This window comes from Mastigoproctus giganteus, chromosome 3 (genome assembly GCF_048544385.1).
Source record: "Mastigoproctus giganteus isolate SK-2022 chromosome 3, ASM4854438v1, whole genome shotgun sequence".
Taxonomy (NCBI): Eukaryota; Metazoa; Arthropoda; class Arachnida; order Uropygi; family Thelyphonidae; genus Mastigoproctus; species Mastigoproctus giganteus.
In genome coordinates, this window is record NC_143577.1 from 84414469 (window position 1) to 84436447 (window position 21979).

The window sequence follows — 21979 nt, forward strand, 5'->3', positions numbered from 1 at the left end:
CTACAAATCATCTATTTTTGCATCTGGCAGACATACCCTTGTCCTGTTTCAACTATCGTTTTTGCACAATATATTTCCCATCCCCCTGACAATAGAATCACCAACAATAACTAGTTCCTGTGGGAACATTGCATTCTGCCCTGACAGTATTTATTTTGTTCAATAAATCCTCTTCACAGTACAGCACTGCTGCCTAGTAATTCCTATACTTGAATATCTTAATACATAGTGAATCACTATCAACAATGAAATAAAGAATATTTATTTTTCTTGTAGCCTCTGTAAGATGTTGGTATAGAATGCAGTCATATAGCAAATCCAGAAATATTCTGCGCTGAATGAGTTGCCAACTCATGAGTCCCAGTCAATATCTTTAAAGTTGAAATGTGGAAAAAAATCGATATGAATTATTCATTCTGTATACCAAAAGGCAGTTGATCTGTGCCTTGAGTTTTTTCCTTGGTTGGGAGTCCTAAGATGCCATTCTGTACTGGACTGCTTTAACTCATGAATATGGTTGAACTGTTTTAGCAAAGTGGTGGGGGTCCATGTCTCATCATAAGTGTTTGCTATCAAATGATTGCATATGTTCTGTGGACAAAACAAGACTATACCTTCTGGTTGAATGTTGCCATATTTGGTAGCTATTATGTAAGACATTTTACTTGAACATCAAGTGGCTATAGATATTTGTTTACAACTTCCAACACATATATGTAGTTTAGATGCAATATCAGTCATGCCTATTTTCAAAAAATCAGTTTATGAGCAATCCACTGTATGTTCTTGTTTGATGATTAGTTTGTGGGCATCTGAAACTTGTTGCACCAGTCATTCCCATTCACATGTGATAGGTTGATTTCAAATTGGGATTAGTAGTTTGATTCAGTTCAGTATTTAGATGATCAGTTTGTTTTTATTGAATCTGGTTTATTTTGTTTTACTGCTACTTTTCACCTATAAGAGTTGTGATCCAGCCATATACATGTCGAGCACTTATAAGTTTCTTGTTCCAGCATAAATGGGTATCATATATCATGACACCATTTGTATTTTCAAATTACCAATATGTAAATTAATGAGTATAAAACATTACTTTTGGATTCTGTCATGAGATATTTCTTGTGAAAACAGGTTTAGCCTTCTCAGCTAGCGATAAGTTAAATTTGTTTAAAATATCTTCAAGTATCTTTTCTCAGCCATGAAATCTCTCTTATAGATAAATTTGAAAGGTTCTACTGAAAAGAATTTTTAAACAATTTAGGACACATAATCATCTTTGTAGAATCCTTTCTTTTACCCTTGACAATAGTTATTTCTTTGAATAAATTCACTTCACAATACAACACTGCTGCTTAGTAATTCCTTTACTTGAATATCTTAGTACATAATAAATCATTACCAACAATGAAATAAAGAATATTTATTTTTCTTTTAGCCTCTGTAAGATGTTAGTATAGAATGCAGTCATCTAGCAAATCCAGAAATATTCTGTCGCTGAGTGAGCTGCCAACTCATGAGTCCTAATCAATATCTGGAAAGTTAAAATCACCTGTGATAAAATGTTCTGATTTGCTAACACTCTGCTTGTATAGTTGTTCATTATACTCATGGTAATCATTTGGCCTGTAACCTACTTTACTACCATTCTTATGTTCCCTAGTTCTTATGTCATTTCAGATTGATTTATTATATTGACAACCTGGGTTTAGTTTACTGGTTGCACTGTTTTAGAATCTCTTCTCCTTAACTAAAAGCATGACTCTCTCCCTATCATGTCAGTCCTTTCTGTACATATACTTGGTGTATTCAAATTCTGCATTCCCAATTCCATAGTGGCACCATGTTTCTGATATTCATTTAATATCACTTTTTGAACTTAAACAGTACTTCAGATTCATAAAATTTATTTACTATACTCCCATAAGCAAGTAAATGTGTGCCTTATTGTGTTTCTTAGTAGCTCTAATACAGCCCATATTACCATGGAAACTAGTAGTGAAGTGCTTCCACAGTACGTTATTAATGCATTTAGTAGCAGACATTTTGCCCAATGCTACTTGCGAAGCTACGTACTCAATTCTACAATAGCTATACAATAACTCAAACTTTATAGCTCTTGTAGCATTTCAGTTGAAATGAATTTAGGCCAAAGGCCTAAATGCACTTCAACTTTTAAATAATAATCAGTTAAAGTTAAAACAGAATCACAAACTGTAATAACTGCAATTCAAAACGTAATGAGTAAACATCAAATATAAGACCATGCTCCCCAAGGACTGCATGATTTCGGTCTTTTAGTTTGTTGGTTTACTGTCATTGTGATTACAAAATGGTGACTACCATAGTAAAATTAGAAGTAAAAATATATGTATGATGATGTCTGACAATAAAGGAACCAAATTAATTCTGTAAAAATAAATAAAAAAAAAAATGTCACTAACTTCAATAGCTGTGATCACTTTCAAAATGCTCTCCTTCTGACTTGATACAGATCTCTCATTGTCTCTGCCATGAATATTGCTAAAAATCATTTTTTGAAAATACATTCAGTATTGCCTGATTCAAAATGAGATTCTTTCAAGGGACTTTTTTTAGATTTGGAGACATGAAAACATTGCTTTTAGTAAGATCAAGCAAGTATGGTGACTGTTTTAACAACACTGATATTTCTCTTATGAAAAGAACTTTGTGGAAGGCCATTGTTGTGATTGACTCATTCTTTCACTTCCAATAAACATTTCAAAACTTGAAGGCAGACTGCTTAGCTGAATATTGTGGTGGAAAAATATGTAATAGACATTTATTAAATTAATTCCAGCAATATTTCCACACTTGATAGAGATGTCGTGATGTATGCATATAATGTCAGAAGGAGAGTACTTTGAAGATTACCAGTGTCACTAGAGATTAATGTGTTTTTTTTTTTTTTTTTATAGTTTAATCTGGTTATTTTATTGTCAGAGCAGAAGAAAAAACTTTTAATAGCAAGAAGTGCATGGTTTTCTCAGCTGCACGTATATTATTGTCCATTGATTATTATTATATTATTGATTATTGGAAAATGCTATATTTATAGAAAGAAGCCAATATCACTTTAGAAGTATTTAAATAGAACAGAATAGCATCATTAAAAAAAAAAAGAAAATGACTGTCAGTTCATTATAGCAAGTACATAATTGAGTAAAGAATCAATAGAGCATCTAACACCACCCTGAGTGCTGATTGTCATAAACACATGCACATGCAAGTAAGGATGCAGACATGCAATGACTGGTTACCACAAGTATAGTATCAAATTTGCTCACCAAACAGAGCATGATGCTAATTAGTTTAACGCTGCCATATCAGAGTGATCACTGCTATATCAGAGTTTTGTGAATTGATCACTGAGAACATGACTTGGTTTGAGCACTAGATAAATATAGTTTTATGTAAACTTGGAACATCTTACCAATACTGTTAACATGCTTACAGCAGCTTATGATAATGAAATTATTTGTACAATGGTGTCCAGGTTGTGGACACCATTATACAAATAGCATTAGCACTTTAAAGAAGGATGTGTATCCAGTGCCAGACCAAGGTATTTTTGCACCCGGGGCAGAAAGATTTTACGTCTCCCCCTTTACTAATGATATATATATTTTTTTCATGATTTGTAAAATTTGGTGCCCCAGGCAAGGGCCCTGCTAGCTCGTGCCTTAATCTGGCACTGTGTGCATCAATGGAGGTCCCCAATGGAGAATAAATAGCTGTCTATCTGTGAACATGATCCAAAGTCTCTCCCTCACCAGGCCACCTACAGATAATTCCAAAGTCATTCTTAAATCAAGATATTGACTGCAATCTAATATTACATGTTCGACAGTCTCATCTTCACCACAGCTGCAGGTACCTTGGTCCAAGAGTCCAAACTGCAACCAAGTTCTTTTCAGAGTATCTACACATTTGGAAACAACATATAGGTTTGCCTACCTTTTTCAGATTCTTGCCAATTTATTTGCCACTTCACTTTGAGCTCCTCACATGTTTGTTTTTTCCTCTTGCTTTATATTAGCTCTGGTGTAAAGCCTTCCTTCATCTGGGCAAGATGAAGGAAGGCTTTACACCCCATAATGGTTTTCTTTATACAGTCAGTCCTCGTATAGCATGATAGCTGTGTTCCAAGAAACCCTTGTGCAATGCAAAATCATGCAATATAAACAACAAGCCCTATGGGAAAAATAGGGTTAGGTGCCACCCAAGATTGAACACACATTTGTAACCAAAACATTACCAAACACAATAAATAATCGTAATAAAATACTTACGTATTTTATTACGACTATTACGTAATAAAATATTCTATCCAAACAGATGACAGCCATTCCATCTCTTCCAATTCTTTATGTCTTAATCTAATGGATTTTAATTACACTTTGAGTTGTTCCTGCTATGAAAGTTGTTTTTATTTTCTCTGAATTCTTTCTAATTCTCAGTGTTGCCTCATTTAGGCCTGTAGCACATACAATATCACATGGTCTTTCATTTCGCTCAAAGAGTTTCACAATTTCATATTTTTTCTCTATCGACAGAGGCAGACTGGCCATAAGCCTTACTGGGTAAACTCCGTCGGGCCGGAGGCCGGTGTGATTTCATACTCATAGTATGAGTATAAACTCATACTATGGCCATAAAAAATTTTGGCCATAGTATGAGGCCACTATAAATTTTCCCGGGTAAGAATTTTTGATCCAGTCCTCCTCTGTTTATCGATATTGGTTTTCTTTTTCTCTCTGAATATGCAGTGTCTTCACCAGGATGCTTTCTTTTCACATCTTTTAAGTATTTTACTCATTTTTAGGGAATAAAGCACAATTACAAAATGAGGAGACACGCTTGATACACATAAAAAAAACTGCGCGCACGTAGCAACTGAATAAACAACACCTTAAGGCAGAGATACACTATTAGCACCTCACATTTTACTAAAGCACATTTCTAGGGGTTACTACCATAAAACAATAAAAACAATTTCCAGTTGCGTTTCTGCTAGTGGAATCTGTTATAAACTGGTAGTAAACTCGATCTAATTGCATTTGCAATTGTACCGATAACTAGAATGGTGTTGATTTTTACGTTATTATGGTGAAATGTGTTTCCCTTCACAGATATAAAAAACATAAATACATTTTCAGAATCTTCTCTTCATTCCTATCGTGTTGCGTTCAGTTGGGGTGATTCTGCGTTCGACTGCCATTTGGGGGATTAGAGACATTTGGGGCTCTGGAGACTAATCATGGGAGAACCCATGTTTAGTCTCTAGAGCTAAGTTCCGGTCACCCCTTCCCTATCTCTTCCATCATGCAGTATGATTGATGACTTTTGAGGTTATGATGAACGTTGTGGCGAGATCCAGTATTCCTTACGTTTCGAGGGTACAGCTCTAAAACGGTTTTCGCAGGCCGGCCGCTAGTTAGTACACTGGACCAAACCTATTGGTAACTCTCTAGGAGGCTTCCGGATCAGCTAGTGTATAATCTTGCTACCTCTACTCTGCCAGATAGTGACTAGAGGGAGTCCGAGTAGTGTGTATGCGGGGAGCATTGTCAAGGCCACATTATGTCAAGGATCTGGGTATATTCTTATCACATGTACGCCATATCCAAAAATTTCATTACTTCATACAGCACGTCCCACCCACTTTTTCTTACTATTGAATACACCATGAATTGTCAAACTAACAGAACAAGCTTATCTGACGTGGTCTCAATTCTAATCTCAACGATGTCCATTTCCACTTGCAGTCTGCCAAACCTCATGTACTTTTTCTGACAGAATCTCAGTTATCGGTTGATTCAACTACTGCTCATCTCAGATGCCCAAATTATTCGCTGTATGATTCCTTTCGCCTCAAAGGTGGTACTTGTGCATATGTCCGTTCTGATATTCCCTGTCAGAGACTTGGCAATTTGGAATCTCCTCTCTTTGATCTTCTCTGGCTTAAAATCTCTCTACCTCATTGTGTCAAATTCATCTGTTGTCTCTAACGTTCTCCCAACTCGACTAATCACTTGGAGCTCTTTGACTTCCTCTCGTTGCAACTTGACTTTCTCCAGTCCAACTCTCCTAACAGTGAAGTAATTTTCCTTGGTGATTTTAATGTTCACAACCCCAGCTGGCTTCCGTTTTCTAGTCACACCGACCCAGCAGGTCGAGATGCTGAGGCTTTTGCAATTACTAATGACCTAGCACAGATTGTTCGTTTACCTACAAGAATACCGGACAATCCTAATCATACAGCCAATGCGCTTGATCTTTTTCTCACAAACAACCCTTCTAAGTACACGGTCGAAGTGAGAGGTCCTTTAGGCACTTCAGATCACAACTTGGTGATTGTCTCTTCTCCAATGGAACCTTTATCTCATGGCTATTCCCAACCTCATATTGTTTGGCATTACAAGAATGCAAAATGGGATGACCTGCATGACTTCTTTTCTTCTTTTCCTTGGTCGGACTACTGTTTCAAAAGTTCTGATGTCAACGTTTGCTCAGATCGTGTCAGTGAAATTATTCCTGCAGGAATGGAATCCTTTATCCCACACTCCACTTTAAAATCTCGTCCTTTATCTAAACCTTGGTTTTCCAATAAATGTGCTAAGGCTGTCCAAGAGAAGAATGTTGCATATCGTAATTGGCTTGTTTCTAATTCTTCAGTTTCATTTTCTGCCTACGCCAAAGCTCACAACAATTGTAAAGCAGTTATTAATCAGTCCAAACTAGAGTTTGAACAGGCTAAGAGTAGAAAACTTGCTTCTTGCCCTAATGGTAGCCAGGCATTCTGGTCTCTTGCCAAAGCTATTGGCTGCAACTTTTGCCCATCTCTGCTCCCACCTCTGTCCAAACCAGATGGTTCTGTTGTCACTTCAGCCAAGGATAAAGCTGACCTGCTAGCATCCCATTTTTCTTCCAGCTCATGTATTAATGATCTTGGTAAAACACCTCCCACCATTCCCAACACGCTTCATTCAATGCCTCCTGTGGTCTTCCATCAAAAGGATGTCAGAATGATTCTGACAAATCTCGATGCTAAGAAAGCTCCAGGTCCCGATGGTATTTCTCCACTTGTTCTCAAAACCTGTGCTCCTGAACTTACTCCTATTCTTTGCCGCCTTTTTTCACTTTCTTCTTCTAAAGGTGTTTTTCCTTCTGCTTGGAAATTTGCTCATATCCAGCCAGTTCCTAAAAAGGGTGACAAATCCCTCCCATCCAATTATCGTCCCATTGCAATTACTTCTACTCTTTCTAAAGTAATGGAGAAATCAATTAACCGCCAACTCTTAAACTACCTAGAAACCTTCCGTCTGATCAACGATCACCAGTATGGATTCCGTCAGTGTCGTCGATCCACTGGTGATATTCTGGCTTATGTTACCCATTTATGGACTAATTCAATGGAAAGGTTCGGTGAAACACAAGTAGTTGCTCTTGACATCTCAAAGGCTTTTGATCGTGTTTGGCATAAAGGTCTTCTAAACAAGCTTCCATCTTATGGTTTGCCAACTGTTTTTAGTAATTGGTTATCCAGTTTTCTCTCTGATCGCTCTCTGAGGGTGATGGTTGATGGCTCTCTGTCTTCTAACTTCTCCACTAATGCCGGTGTCCCCCAAGGTTCAGTTCTTTCTCCCACTCTTTTCCTCTTGTATATCAATGACCTTCTTCCATTGACTGGAAATCCTATCCATAGTTTTGCTGATGATAGCACATTGCATTCAACTTTCCATTTTGAGAAACCTTGTCCTGCTCAATCAGCTTCAACTTCTCGAAAATCTGCTACCAATTCCTTAAATGCCGATCTTCAGGTAATTCTCCAGTGGGGCAAAGACAACTTAGTTGATTTCAACCCTTCTAAAACTCAGTCTTGTCTTATATCTCGCAAAAAGGATTCTTCTGCTCCTATGCTTATCTTTAGTGACACTCCAATTTCTAGGCAAAAGGATATATCTCTTTTGGGGATTACCCTGACTTCTAATCTCTCTTGGCACAAGCACATTACAAATATTGCTTCCTCTGCATCTAAAAAACTTGGTTTTCTCTTTCGCTCTCGGCGTTACTTTTCTTCCAAACAGCTGCTCACTCTGTATAAATCGCAAATCCGCCCTGCCATGGAATATTGTTCCCACATCTGGGGTGGTGCCCCCAAAACCTCTCTCAGGCTTCTTGATTCCATTCAGAAGAGGGCAGTTAGGTTAATTAATGATTCATCTCTAACAGAGTCTCTCCACTCGCTGTCTCATAGACGCACTGTTTCTGCTGCATGCCTCTTCTACAGATACTTCCAAGGGCACTGTTCTTCTGAATTAGCTTCTATAATTCCCGCTCTCTCTTTCAGAACAGTCCGAACACGTGCCGCCACCAGCCAACATCCATTTGCTGTCCAACTTCAAACCCACAGAACCAACTTTTCATCTTCCTCATTTATTCATTCAACTGCCGTTTTCTGGAACAACCTTCCTTCATATGTATTTCCTGAAAAGTACAATCTACAGAAGTTCAAGTCCAATGTCAACAAATATCTTCTTTCATCTTATCAATCTCCAACCCAAGCACGGTACTAAGTACTATAGGTTCTAATACCTCTCGTGTTTGGGGTTCACATAAAAAAAAAAAAAAAAAAAAAAATTTCTTGCAAACACAAAGGTGAATCGTGCATAAGCAAATTCGGTTCGTGTTATATAAGATATCGTTCCCCTATTTATAAATCATGTATGATCGAATTCGTGTAGTGTAAACATGTGTTATATGAGGACTGACTGTATTCCTTTTTGTATAATACTTAAATCCAGATAGTAAAACTTTATACTGAACTGGTAGCCTACTAGATATAATTTGCAAAGCCTGTGTTGAGACAGTTTGGTAAGCATGAGTAATACTAAGGAGGACAAAATTTTATGCCTGTAATAAATACTCATTAATGACCACCTTATGAATTCGATGCACCCATACTCCAGAGCCATATGTTATGATCAAGACAAATAGACACTCATAAAGTAAATTTAGGACAATGCCTTTAATGCTCCAGTGTCTTCTTACAACCCATTGGAGCTTGGCATAAAGTGTCCTAATTTTTGTCTTTAAATATTTTGCATGTTCCATGAAGAACAATCATTCTTCAAGGCATTAGACCTAAGTATTTTGTCACTCTAAAGTACTGAACTGAATTGCCCAGGAGCCTCACAGTTGGTGCTCTGTTCATACTTAAATGGCCTTTCGGCAACATCTGGACTATCTTGTCCCAAGATATCTGCAGCTTATAAAGTCTGCTCCAATTTTCCAATTCAGTTAGAATTTCTTCAGATCTTTTCTCTAATACAGAACAAGAATTACCAAATTCTAAAACTGCTAAATCATCAGCATATGCAATCTTTTTAATTCCTTCTTTCTCCTGATTAAGAACTAATCGAGGACTACGTTCCATGTAAAGGCACCAATAACCAAGCCCCAACCTCTTTGTACCAATTTCTCAACTTTAGTATACATAGTTTCTACACTCACTTTCCTATCATTAAAATAGTCTCTAAATACTTTAAATAACATAACAGAGCACTCTTTTGCTCTTATATGAGCAAGGATGCATCCCACCACAACCTGTCGAAGGCATCCTTGAAAACTATAAAAATTACTAGCATATCTAGCATATACCAATCCCCACAGTCCTCCACTGCCTGAATCAAGCTATGTACGGCATTCTATGTTCCATAACCTTTTTTAAAACAAAATTGGTTTTCAAAGGACATAGCCTTCATATTATAACTAATCATTTAGCGATTGATACACAATTGTTCACAAGTCTTTCCCAGTACAGATAGCAGAGCAATGGGATGATATGAACCAGCTTCATTTAAGAGTTTATCAACTCCTTTCAAAATCAACTTCACCTGTGCCTCCTTCCAGGCTTGGGGGAAGATGCTCTCTTCAAACACTTGTTGTACAAATCTAAATATATTCTTGGCATGAGTTTATAAGACTTCTTAAGCATCAACTTAAATTTTATCAAGGCCTGGCAACCAGCCTGTCTTTGTGCAGTCAACAGCCCCAGCAACTTCCTCCAAAGTAAATGTTTCTTCTCTGCTTACTGTATTATATATAGCATTTTCTTGCTTCATAATAACTTGTTCCAGTGTGTCCATAGTATTTATATCCTGCGGAAAGAGATCATTCAAGACCATGCTCACAGAATAAGTCCAATTTAGATTAGTATTATTTTCATTACCTATAGTACAAGAAACATTGGCTAAGTATTTCTTGTTAGTCAAAATTTTAAACACGGAACTCCATGAATCTTGAGATCCTTGCTTCTCAACAAAAATTTTCCATCTACTTATCTTAGCATTACTGATGGCACCAACATATAACTTCCTGTGCTACCTGTTCAAATTTCCATAGTGGTTTACAAATTCTAAATTACCTAACCTGAGTCTGCTAGCCAGAAGGTTACGTGCAGTGGTGGTGCAAGAATTTGGTCTTATGAAGTCACTCAGTTTTTATGTTTAAGTATGAGTAACCCAACAACATTTTATACTCTTGAATATACTCTGGAAAGGAGCTCTTTCCAATCATGATGTCCATTTTAATTTTGCTCTTTTCAGGTAAAGCACCTTTTTACATTTTTAGTATCACATATTGGCTACCTTTGTCTTATTGCATATAGCTCTTGAACCACCACTGTTTAAGATAATTCCCAGACAAGGCCAAGGATAGCCCATTGCTATAGAAACAGCTTCTGCAAATTAACAATAATTGACATCTGTTGCTGTTTACAACCCATCTACAACACAGCTAATTAAGAGTGAGCATTGTTTTTCCTTCTCCCCCATAATGATAATGGCTGAAGCTAGCAGCATGCACATTGAAAAAATATGTGGTATATGTCTAAAAACTGATATTCTTACAATTAAATGTACTATTTGTGGTCAGGTTTTTGGAGGCTGCTGCACATCCTTGAATATTAAACAAATTTGCAAAACAAAGAAACAAAATTTTATTTGCCTTATGTGTGCAAAACAACAAAAACAGCAGAACAGCTCGAAAGAATCAATTGTTCTGGTAAACGCAGGTGAAGACATTCATCCTACTTTCCAATCTCAGTATTCCTCCCTGGAAACAGACAATTAACACAAGAAACATTTTCACATTAGCCCAACTGCTAATGGGAAGATTATATGCTCCCAGCATCGATGGTTTATTTCACTCTCATCGAGAAGCTCCCATCAATAAGACATTCTCTTCAAAGCAACTTAAAACACCTGGACAGCCTAAATTTCTTTTTTCCAGCAAACACACTAGAACTCTTCAATCAACTAAGAATTGAACTGGAACAGCTGTGTAATGACAACACCTATATTTTTCAGGTCTTTGCTGACTTCTATCGTCTTGTGCAACTTTAGTGCACAACCACTGAGCTGAAAACTGCATTTAATTTTGATCCTTTTTAACTATATCTTCTCATTATTCTAAATGTCAACCTTAAGATGTCAAAATTTGAAATATTCTAATATATGATCATAATTGCACAGATATATCAAAATTTTGTATTCAACGTTTCATGATGAATGTCCCATGGGCTTTGCAACCTTTTGCCCATGGGGTTCCACTTCACACCTTAGAATGTAACCCACACCCTTCTACAATGGTTGTCTCAGGGGGTGTCTCCTTAACAGAGAAATAAATTGATAATAATAAGTAACATTGTACTTTTTAGAGACATGTTACTTCTCCGTAGTGTAGCACCAGGAAAATCCTTGGGTAGCAGTACATTTGAAAGGTCAAATGAAATAAATTGATGATAATAATAATAATAATAACTTTGATACTTTCTTCTTAAACTTAGTCTCTTTATGCATCCGAGTTAATTCTTCATTCCACCAGAAAAACAGGTCTTGTTGCAAAACATTTTTTTCTTTTCATGGACTCTTTTAATGATTTTATCAATATATCAGTTAAAGTCTTTACATATTCGCATGAGTTCAGTTTAGGTCTGTCAACCCCATATATTTTATCTGAGTATTTTTCATTAAATTTACTCCACATGACATTTAACAAAAAATCTACTTATATCATGCACATCTTGAATTCCATCTTGTGCACTTATCTTGAAGGAGATGCTGTGATGGTCACTGGTTGTATATCTCTCTAGCACTTTCCAATTTCTAATATTATTCTTCACACGCTTCTTGATTATACCGGGGTTCGAGCCCGTCACCACCAAATACGGAGGATGCAGAAAGGTCAGGGAATGACCACCGCATATCCCCGAGCAATATAGTCTTAGTTGCTAATGCTCCTAAAAAAAAAAAAAATCCAAACCAAACCAATATTATTCTTAATTGCACCAGTTGCTATAGTTAAGTCTATATATGACTGCCCATGTACAGTTGAATAAGTGGGTAATTGGGTGGGTCCTTCTTCGTTAATCACTTCCATTGTGGAAGTAGCAAGAAATGCCTCCTGCAGCCTCTCAAGATATTCCACATAAGGATCCATTTCTTCAGAGTATTGACAATACATATTCACCAGATATACTCTGTCAAAGCTGCCAATTATTTCGGAACATATAATATTTTTGCTACAAAAGGTCATCACCTTTGTGACAACTAAATCTTGCGCGCATACAATAATTGGCTTATCTCCTTCTGATATTATCTTATATACTCTAACTTATCCACAGACAACATAACACTCCTGCAAGAGGGCAACTGTTATATTATCTCTCCCCATTAAATAATTTAGTTCACATGCAACATTTTATGCATGTTGAGCATTCAGTTGCAAAACTCTAAGCTCATTAGCCATAATTAATTTTTTTCTTATAGATTTCCAACACTTTCTTATATTCAGGACGTATTAACTGGTGCATGAGCAGCCTCAATTTTATTCCTCTTACAATTACAGCATACTGGTTGCTGATTACAATTTGGGCATTCTTTATAGGAATGTCCTTCTTTGGCACAGTGGCCACACAGCCTCTCCCTCTTACAAAATTTTGCTACTTGTCCAAATTATAAAAATTTGTATCATTGAGTTATAGGATATATTTCTTTAAATCTACATACCGATCCGCCTATAAACAATCAACATATTCTTTATCATCAACCACAATATTGGAGCCAACTGTATGACCCCAATTCTCTGCCTGTGAATTCTTGGTCTTATTTACTGATAATATTTCAGTACTCTCTATATACTTCTTCTCTATACTATTAACATCCTTAAAATTCTTCAACCGCAGTTGTTTTAGAAAGTCATCTTTTGTTATCCCCTTCTCTACATTAAATATCACCACTTTAGGCATAATAGGCTTAGGCACAGTATATCTTAAACCTCTTGCAATGTCATTGTCAGTCTCTTCCTCCACAATCACACCAAAGTGTCTTATAGATCTAATATTTCTTACATGCACTGATGACAACATAGATCTCACTTCCCTAAGGATATCTTTATCTCCTCACTAGATTTATATTGATCAGTCGTTCCCTTCATTATCATCACCTTGAAACTTTCGGAACCATACACCAGATTCAAGTTCTTTTCGAGTTACTGCTGCATAAGTCTCTTGACACACTTTTTCTAACTTTTTCTTTTAACATTATGTTCTCTGCCTGTAAATCTTGTGCTTTGGCTTCCAACTTGTCCCAAAAATCAAGAATGATTCGTTTAGCTATGCGTGGGTCGGGACATGGCATAAAAAACACCTGATACTGAGCTCTATTAATCAGTGTTGCTCTTGTTCTTCAGATGGGAAAGGCAACGGACTTAAGCGACTTTGCAGAGGCCAAATTGTAATGACCAGATGACTGGATCAGAGCATGTCCAAAATGGTACGACTGGTGGGATGCTCATGGTCAGCTGTGGTTAGTACCTACCAAAAGTGGTCCGAGGAGGGGGAACTCACAAACTGCGGTGTTGGACGACCATGGCTCATTGATGCTTGAGGTGAGCGAAGGCTCTCCCATATGGTACGTGGAAACAGAAGGGCAACTGTGGTGCAACTCACTGGTAATTGGAATGCTGGTGATGGGAGTAATGTGTGACAACACACAGTACATCAAACTCTGCTGAAAATGGGGCTGTGTAGCCGCAGGCCACTCCGAGTGCCCATGCTAACCACGGTTCACCGGTGACAGTGCCTACAATGCGCATGCAAGCATCGAAACTGGATCTTGAATGATTGGAAGAAGGTTGTCTGGTCTGATGAATCATGTTTCCTGTTGCACCATGTGGACGACCGGGTACGTGTGCGTTGTTTACCTAGGGAAGTGATGGCATCTGGATGCACCGTGGGATGAAAAAATCTGGTGGAGGTGGTGTCATGCTTTGGGTGATGTTCTGCTGGCATACCCTAGATCCAGTCATCCATGTGCCAGGCACTCGGACATCTACCACCTACTTAAACATCATTGCTGACCAGGTACACCCTTTCATGGCAACGGTCTTCCCCTCTGGTGGTGCCATCTTTCAGCAGGATAATGCACCATGCCACACTGCCCAGATTGTTCGAGACTGGGTCATGGAATATGAGGAAGACTTCCAGGTATTGCCCTGGCCTCCAAATTCCCAAAACATCAATCCCATCGAGCATCTGTGGTTTGTGTTGTAAAAGCAACTCTGATCTGTGGCGTCTCAACCATGCTCCTTATAGGAGTTAAAGGATCTGCTGGTTACATGTTGGTGCCAGATACCACAAGACACATTTAAGAATCTTGTGGCATCCATGCCTTGCCAGTTATGAGCTGTTTTTACTGCATGTGGAGGACCAACATCATATTAGGTAGGTGGTCATAATATTTTGGCTCATTGGTGTATGGTAGACATACTTTGTCCATCATTTAGTCTTTCACACGAGCTAGAATTAAGTTCATGCAATGCAATCGTAGGACTTTGTATAACAATAGTGATAATGCAATGTGCTTATAACAGAAGAATAATTTAAACAATTATTCTAATTCTTTTATATTAAAATTAATGCATGATATGTTTAATAATTAAATAAAAGGATTATATAATTTTATATAATTATTAAATTTCAATTATAAAACTTTATTTGTGTGCTTTACAAGACTCACCAAGAGACATATCTGTAGATGGTGTGAAACCAAGTGAAGAACATATATCAGAAGTAAAAGGAGCCATAGAAAATGGTATAAAGAAAATGATAACAACAGCTACAAAAACTTTGGTCATTAAAGGTTAGATTTGTTTATTAAATTTGTTTATTTATTTATTTATAGTTCATTTTATGATTTAAAAAATTCTATGCATTTCTGAAATTGATTTTTGTGTTGTAGGATGCTTTTAGCTCCTCTGGTGACAGAGGCCAACTTGGTCATGAAGGTTTCGGGTTATATTCATTTTAAAGATGATGCTATTACATTCGGGTTGATCTAAATTCTTAAGATTGTTTTCAAATAGCATCATCAGAAAAGTAAATCTGCTTTTGTAAACTTACTGGTCTCATATTAACAAACTGTTAATAGCATACAGTTACAATGTAAAATTTATTTCAGTGCCCGAATTGAAATATAAATTGAAAAAAATTTAAATTTATGAATTCTTCACTACTTTGCAGTTTATTTATATCCACACATTTGATAATACATATTTTATATGTATTTCATATTGTATTGTACTGTGCAAGACTCAAACAGTTATACCACAAGTGCAAAAATTGAAACTGCATGAGTAGTAAACCAAGTTTAAATAATGAAAATCATCAGAAGAACAGAAAGCATTTTATACCCTTTACTTTAGTTCTATTCTGCAAAACATTGCCTTTTAAACATTGTTTAAGTTTTCTCACTGAGCGGCAACTTTGTGTTTTAAGTATGTTACTTTGGTATCATACTGTTTTCAAATTCAGTTAAGCTAATAAGGCTTTTTTTTCCACTAGTCAAATGATAATTATTATAATTAGCAGGATTTCCATCAGTTTTGTGTGACTTTGTACAAAGTAGTGAAAAGAAAAAAAAAGTCCTTTCATAGCCCAGTAATACAGTAACTGTGATCTATCATTATGGGAGGCTGTCGCATTGAGACTATCACATTGGGATGACTCTGTTACACTAAAAATAAATACCACTTCTCATGAATGTAGTATAATGCTTATATGGGGAGGAGTTGCTAACCCCCAGATGAAATTTCAGTGAATATTTTCACCTCACCAGTGCAAATAAATGTGATTATACTTCTGTTATCAGAAGTGGTGTTCATTTGTAGTCAATTCTTGAAGTGCATCATTGCAATAACCTCACAAAATAAGAATCAGTGTTAATTCCATTGTGAAAAGATTATTTCCTTTTCCATAGGCAAAGTGGAGTTGTCTGTAGCCTTTAAATGGTAGGTTAATCACCAGCACTACTAGTATTATTGACATTCTAATGAAACTGCAAAAAACTTTAATTCAGCCCCACAAAGTATAACAAAAGGGGGGAAAAATGGCATTGGAGCTTGATTTTAAATTTTCAGTGTGAACTTTATATAACAAAAAAGATATGATTACTTAAAATCTCTTTGGCAGTGGTTCTCAGCGTGATACTGCTAGTGCATTTTCAGTTGTCAATTACTATATCATGAGTAGAAACATACTGACACATTCTGTCACCTGAAGTGAAATATTATGCACCCTTAATTTGACAATCAGCACTGGGTTCCTGAGAAACAAACTGAAAATCGAGAATATTATGCTAACGTGTTACGAGTTCACCTCAAAGGAGCAATTCCCAAAAAAAAACAAAAAAACCCAGAACTGCTTAATCAAGAATGGTTTCTTCTTCAAGATAATGCTAGGCCACATATTGCACAACTAGCAATGCAAACTTGAGCAAAAATTGGTAGTCAACCACTAGACCACCCTCCATACAGCCCAGACCTCGCACCATGCTGTGATTTCTGGGCTTTCCCAAGCTTCAAAAAAGAGTTGAGAGGGGAAAAAAATGTAACACAAATGAAGTAATTAAATTTGCCACATCCACTATCTTGCCACGCCTTTCAGAAAATGGGCTGTAGCATGTTTCAGAAGTTAGTGAACCACAGTAAAAGGTGTATAGAATGTGAAGGAAACTATTTTGAAAAGGAGACTCATACAAAGTGACTCAGACTCAGAGCAATGATCTCAGTCCGCATATTTTCGGAACAGCCCTCGTATAGTTATGTAAAAATAAGAATAAAGTTGAGTTGTTTTAAGCATAAAACTTTGAATTTTCTTTTCAGAAAACCCAGTGTTCATATACAGTGAAAATTGTTTAACATGAAACCATGGGGACAGAAATATTTTTTTCGTGTTAAAAGAATTAAACAAAAAAAAACTCACCAATGTTTTTGATGTCGTAATAATCAAAAGAGTTAAGATAGAAAGTTTAAACAAGTTAAACATTTTATGCACTATATAATACTACACAAGGGGCATTTTACAAACACAATTTATTAACACTTAACGTGTTCATTGATTTCCTCATACAATATGTAAAAATTTTTTTAAAAAATGTTAATTATTTTTTGTAAAAAAAATCTATCTTTTTTTGCACCGTATTATTTTTCATCTTATTATCTACAAATTGTTCAGTATCATCCATCATTTGGTTCATTTCACCATATTTATTTCATTTCACTATATTCATTTCTAAATATCTGTGCATACTTTTTATCAATTTTTGCATTTCTTATGTAGTAGGAACAGGAACTAACAAATCAATGTCATTGTCTACATTATCATCACTATCTTCACCCATGGGATCCACTTCTGTAGGCCGTACAACGGCCAAAATATCACTATCTGTTAAAATCGGCACTGTTACAAATTAGTATCATCAACTGTGACAAATTCATCCAAAGATACCGAACTTTCTAAAAGAGATGAAACACACCCAAACATTTCACTGAAGTGTGGTGTCCATACTTGGGCATAGTACTCCAAGTGCAGTCTTACCATTGCCTTATAGAATGGGATTATGACCTCTCTATAAGCAAATGTCTGATAAATCGTCAATAGGTCACCATACTCCTTCCTGAATACACTGCATGGAGGACTTCATGTTTGCCTGGATAATAATCCCCAAATTTATCTCCCCTGTTCTAGTGTTTTTGATTCAGCTCTTCCTAATGTTTGTTATTTTGGTATTGTTATTTCCCAAATGTATGTTTTTATACTGCATTTTGCAGTATATAAAACATAGTTGCCTATCTTTTCTGACCATCTCTGCCAAGTTGTTCTGAAAGAATACTGCCTAGCACTGGTCATTAATTACTCTCCAACCTTGATATCTACAAATTTTAACATTAATCTTTATATCCCTTCATCAATGTCATTTAAGAAAATCAGAAACATTAGCAGTCCTGCCACTGTTCCTTGAGTGACCCGACTTCTAACTCTATTCCAATCTATTAATCACAACTGCCTGCCGTCTATCCTGAAGCCATCCCGTGATCTATCCAAGGATCTTACCCCCAATACCAACATCTTCCAGTTATATAGAGTAACTTCCAGTTATAAAGGTTACTCTCTAATTATATAGAACAGGGATGGCCAACGAGTCGATTGCGAATTTAATTTTGGTCGATCACGACAAATTTTAAATATACAATCATCCCTCGATTTGTGCACTTTGTGCAACGAAATTTTTGAGAGGGCAGATTGTGGCACATTTTGAAGGAAAAAAGTAGATCGTATCACAAATTAAGTTGGCCACTCCAGATATAGAGTAACCCCTCATGGAACAGAATCAAATGCTTTGCTAAAGTTCAAACAAATAAAATCAAAATTATAATCAAAAATTATCATTCTTCTCTTTCTTGGTGATTCCCTTCTACTTCTCTCTCTCTCTCTCTCTCTCACAGGGTAACTCAGAAATTTTTTTGGCTGATACAGCATAAGCCTCAGGCTTCCTTAGACCATATAGCTAATAATAATAATCAGCTGCTTTATCTATGACTTTCCCATATTCATTGCATAATAGTCCAATCTGATTTATTCTTTCCTTCATTTTATTCACAGAGATAAAAAAACTACTGGGGCCCATTCTTCATTCTCTTAGCCAGTAATTTCTCGTAATCAGCCTTTGCCAGACTAACCCACACACAGTTTTGCCTCTCCAGGAATAGGTTTTAAGACAGGATCACGAGAAGTTTTGTTTTATTTTAGCTAACAAGTTGTTAATTACTGGAATAAACTATTTCTGTGGATTATTCCACATTTAGACAGCTTGGGTAAATTCAGATGTCAGCTAAATAGTTACCTATATGAGGAAGGAAACATGGAAAGCAGTAGTTTTTCCATTTTCATTTTCTGTTTTTAATATTTTTATATGTACATTTAAAAATTTTTTTTTTTTTCATTTTAGTTTTATTTATATTTTTTTTTATTTTATTTTTATATTTAATTTTTTAACATATATTTATTACTATTATTTTTTTTGCTGATGCATCACAAGCTGCTGACTTCCTTGCACTATATGGCTAATATGAATACTCACCATTTCTGTGCTACTATTACAGATCAACTTTTATATGTTGTAGGCTTCAGTACTTATTATTGCTTTGTAACTTAATCATGCCATCTTTTTCTATTCTGTTAAACTGCCAGCTCTGTATTCGTCCATCTCGTCATACTTCTCATGCTGGATTTTCTTAATGGTATATATTCATTCACAGTTTCTGCAGCTGTTTCTTCAAAGGTATTCTATAGTTTCCATGTATTCACCATCTGTGTGCCACCTGTGCAGTTAATAGAAACCACGTAGCATTTTTGATCGTCATAGTCCTGTTTTTTTTTGTTTTTTTTTTGGAATTAAAATCTACCTTTACCTTTAACAACTGTGACCTCTTTCTTCATTTTTTAACAACTGCGACCTCTTTCTTCATTTTCCAAGTTAGATCTATGTCATCACTCCCCACTTAGCATTAGCATTAGTAGAGGCATTTGATGCAAGCAAGCAAGCTTGCTTATGCAGCATCAGCCAAAAAAATAAATAAATAAATAAATAAAAAATAACCACTTCCACTTCAACACGCTGTTCTTTCGAAATACCTGTCCAGCTGAGCCTTAAACTTATTTAGGCTATCAACTTCCACGACAAGGGATGGAAGTCTGTTCCACCAACCAACCACCCGCTGGCTAAAGGCAAATTTCCGCACGTCTATCCTACATCTGTCTTTGCTCAATTTGAATTTATGCCCTCTCAGGTGATTATTCTGAGCAAGAGGAAGAATCCCATCAGCATTGAGCATGCTGAAACCATTCAAGGCTTTATACACCTCTGTCAGATCACCTCGCCGGTGCCTAGTCTCCAGACACTGTAATTTGCAAAACTTAAGCCTTTCTTCGTAAGAGCACAACTTTGTTCCATTCACTAATCTTGTTGCCCTTCTCTGTACTTGTTCCAGCAGCTCTACATCCTTCTTGAAATGAGGCCTCCAGGCCTGTATACAGTACTCTAGGTGTGGCCTGACCATTGCCTTATACAAGGGAATAATCACCTCCTTATCCCTGCTAGAAAAATTCCTATATATCATTGACAATACACCATGAGCTACTCTTGCAGCACATCTGCACTGCTCCCCCAGGTCCCTTTCATTCTCTACCACTGTCAGTGTAGTACCACAGAGTTGATACGTTGCTCTGGGGTTGCTGTTTCCCATATGTAGTACTTTACATTTGTCAATGTTAAACTTCATTTGCCACCTCTCAGCCCATCTGCTCAACCTTTCCAGATCCTGTTGCAGCAGCATAGTGTCAGTATTGTCCTTGACAACCCTGCCAACCTTTGTATCATCTGCAAACTTGGACATTAAGCTTGATATACCATCATCAATATCATTTATAAATACAGAAAATAATAATGGACCCAATACTGAACCCCAAGGGACTCCACTAATAACATTAGTCCACGATGAGCAGTGTCCATTGATTACCACTCTCTGTCTTCTCCCCTCTAACCACCCCTTTATCCATAGCAGCAATTTGCCTCCAATGCCACACTGCTCCAATTTGTGCAGCATTCTTCCATGTGCAACAGTATCAAAAGCCTTTCTAAGATCCAAGTATATAATATCAAAGTTATTCTCTGCATCCAGTTCTTTTGTGACTGCATCATAGTATCCAATCAAATTGGTCAGTCAAGACTTACCCTTAACAAAACCATGCTGTGTCCGAGCTATAACTGAAGTCTTGTCTAGATGATCCTGCAGTGCTTCTTTAACCAGTGCCTCCATTAGTTTTCCGGGAACAGAAGTTAAACTCACAGGTCTATAATTACTTGTATCAGCCTTTGATCCTCCTTTGTGAATTGGGGTCACATTTGCACATCTCCAGTCCATGGATAATTCCCCTGAATCCAAGGAAGCTCTCAGAATTATGGCTAAGGGTTTGCTTACTTCCTTTGCTGTCTCCTTTAATATAACCGGATAGATCCCATCCACCCAAGGTGCCTTTCTTGTGTTTATCTTCAACAATTTCTCCTCCACTTTATTCTCAGTTATTACAAGATTCTCTAGCTTACTGCGAGAGTTGAATACACCTCTGGCATTCCCCTCTCTGAATAACTCCTTATGTGTGAATGTCGATGCAAAATATTCATTTAGTTTGCTAGCTACCTGAGCAGGATCATCAGCAGTTGACCCATCCATATCAAGTGGACCAATCTTATTCATCCCCCTTCCTTCTAGAGATTACATAAGTAAAGAACTCTTTGCTGTTTTTCTTTAGCATTAGCATTAGCATTAGTAGAGGCATTTGATGCAAGAAAGCAAGCTTATGCAGCATCAGCCAAAAAAAAAAAAAAAAAAAAAAAAAAAAAAGTAACATAAATAAATAAAAATAACCACTTCCACTTCACCCCTCTGTTCGTTCGAAATACCTGTCCAGCTGAGCCTTAAACTTATTTAGGCTATCAACTTCCACGACAAGGGATGGAAGTCTGTTCCACCCACCAACCACCCGCTGGCTAAA

At 36.7% G+C, this 21979-nt stretch overlaps 1 protein-coding gene across 1 annotated transcript in view; it reads left to right on the forward strand.

Moving 5' to 3' along the window:
- The window catches only part of LOC150088120 (uncharacterized), a 1786788-nt gene that overhangs the window by 1439652 nt on the left and 325157 nt on the right, over positions 1 to 21979 (forward strand). The window contains exon 36 of the mRNA XM_090370030.1: positions 15099 to 15227. Within this exon, the coding sequence (XP_090226156.1) occupies positions 15099 to 15227 (129 nt within the window). The remainder of the gene's footprint in view (positions 1 to 15098; positions 15228 to 21979) is intronic.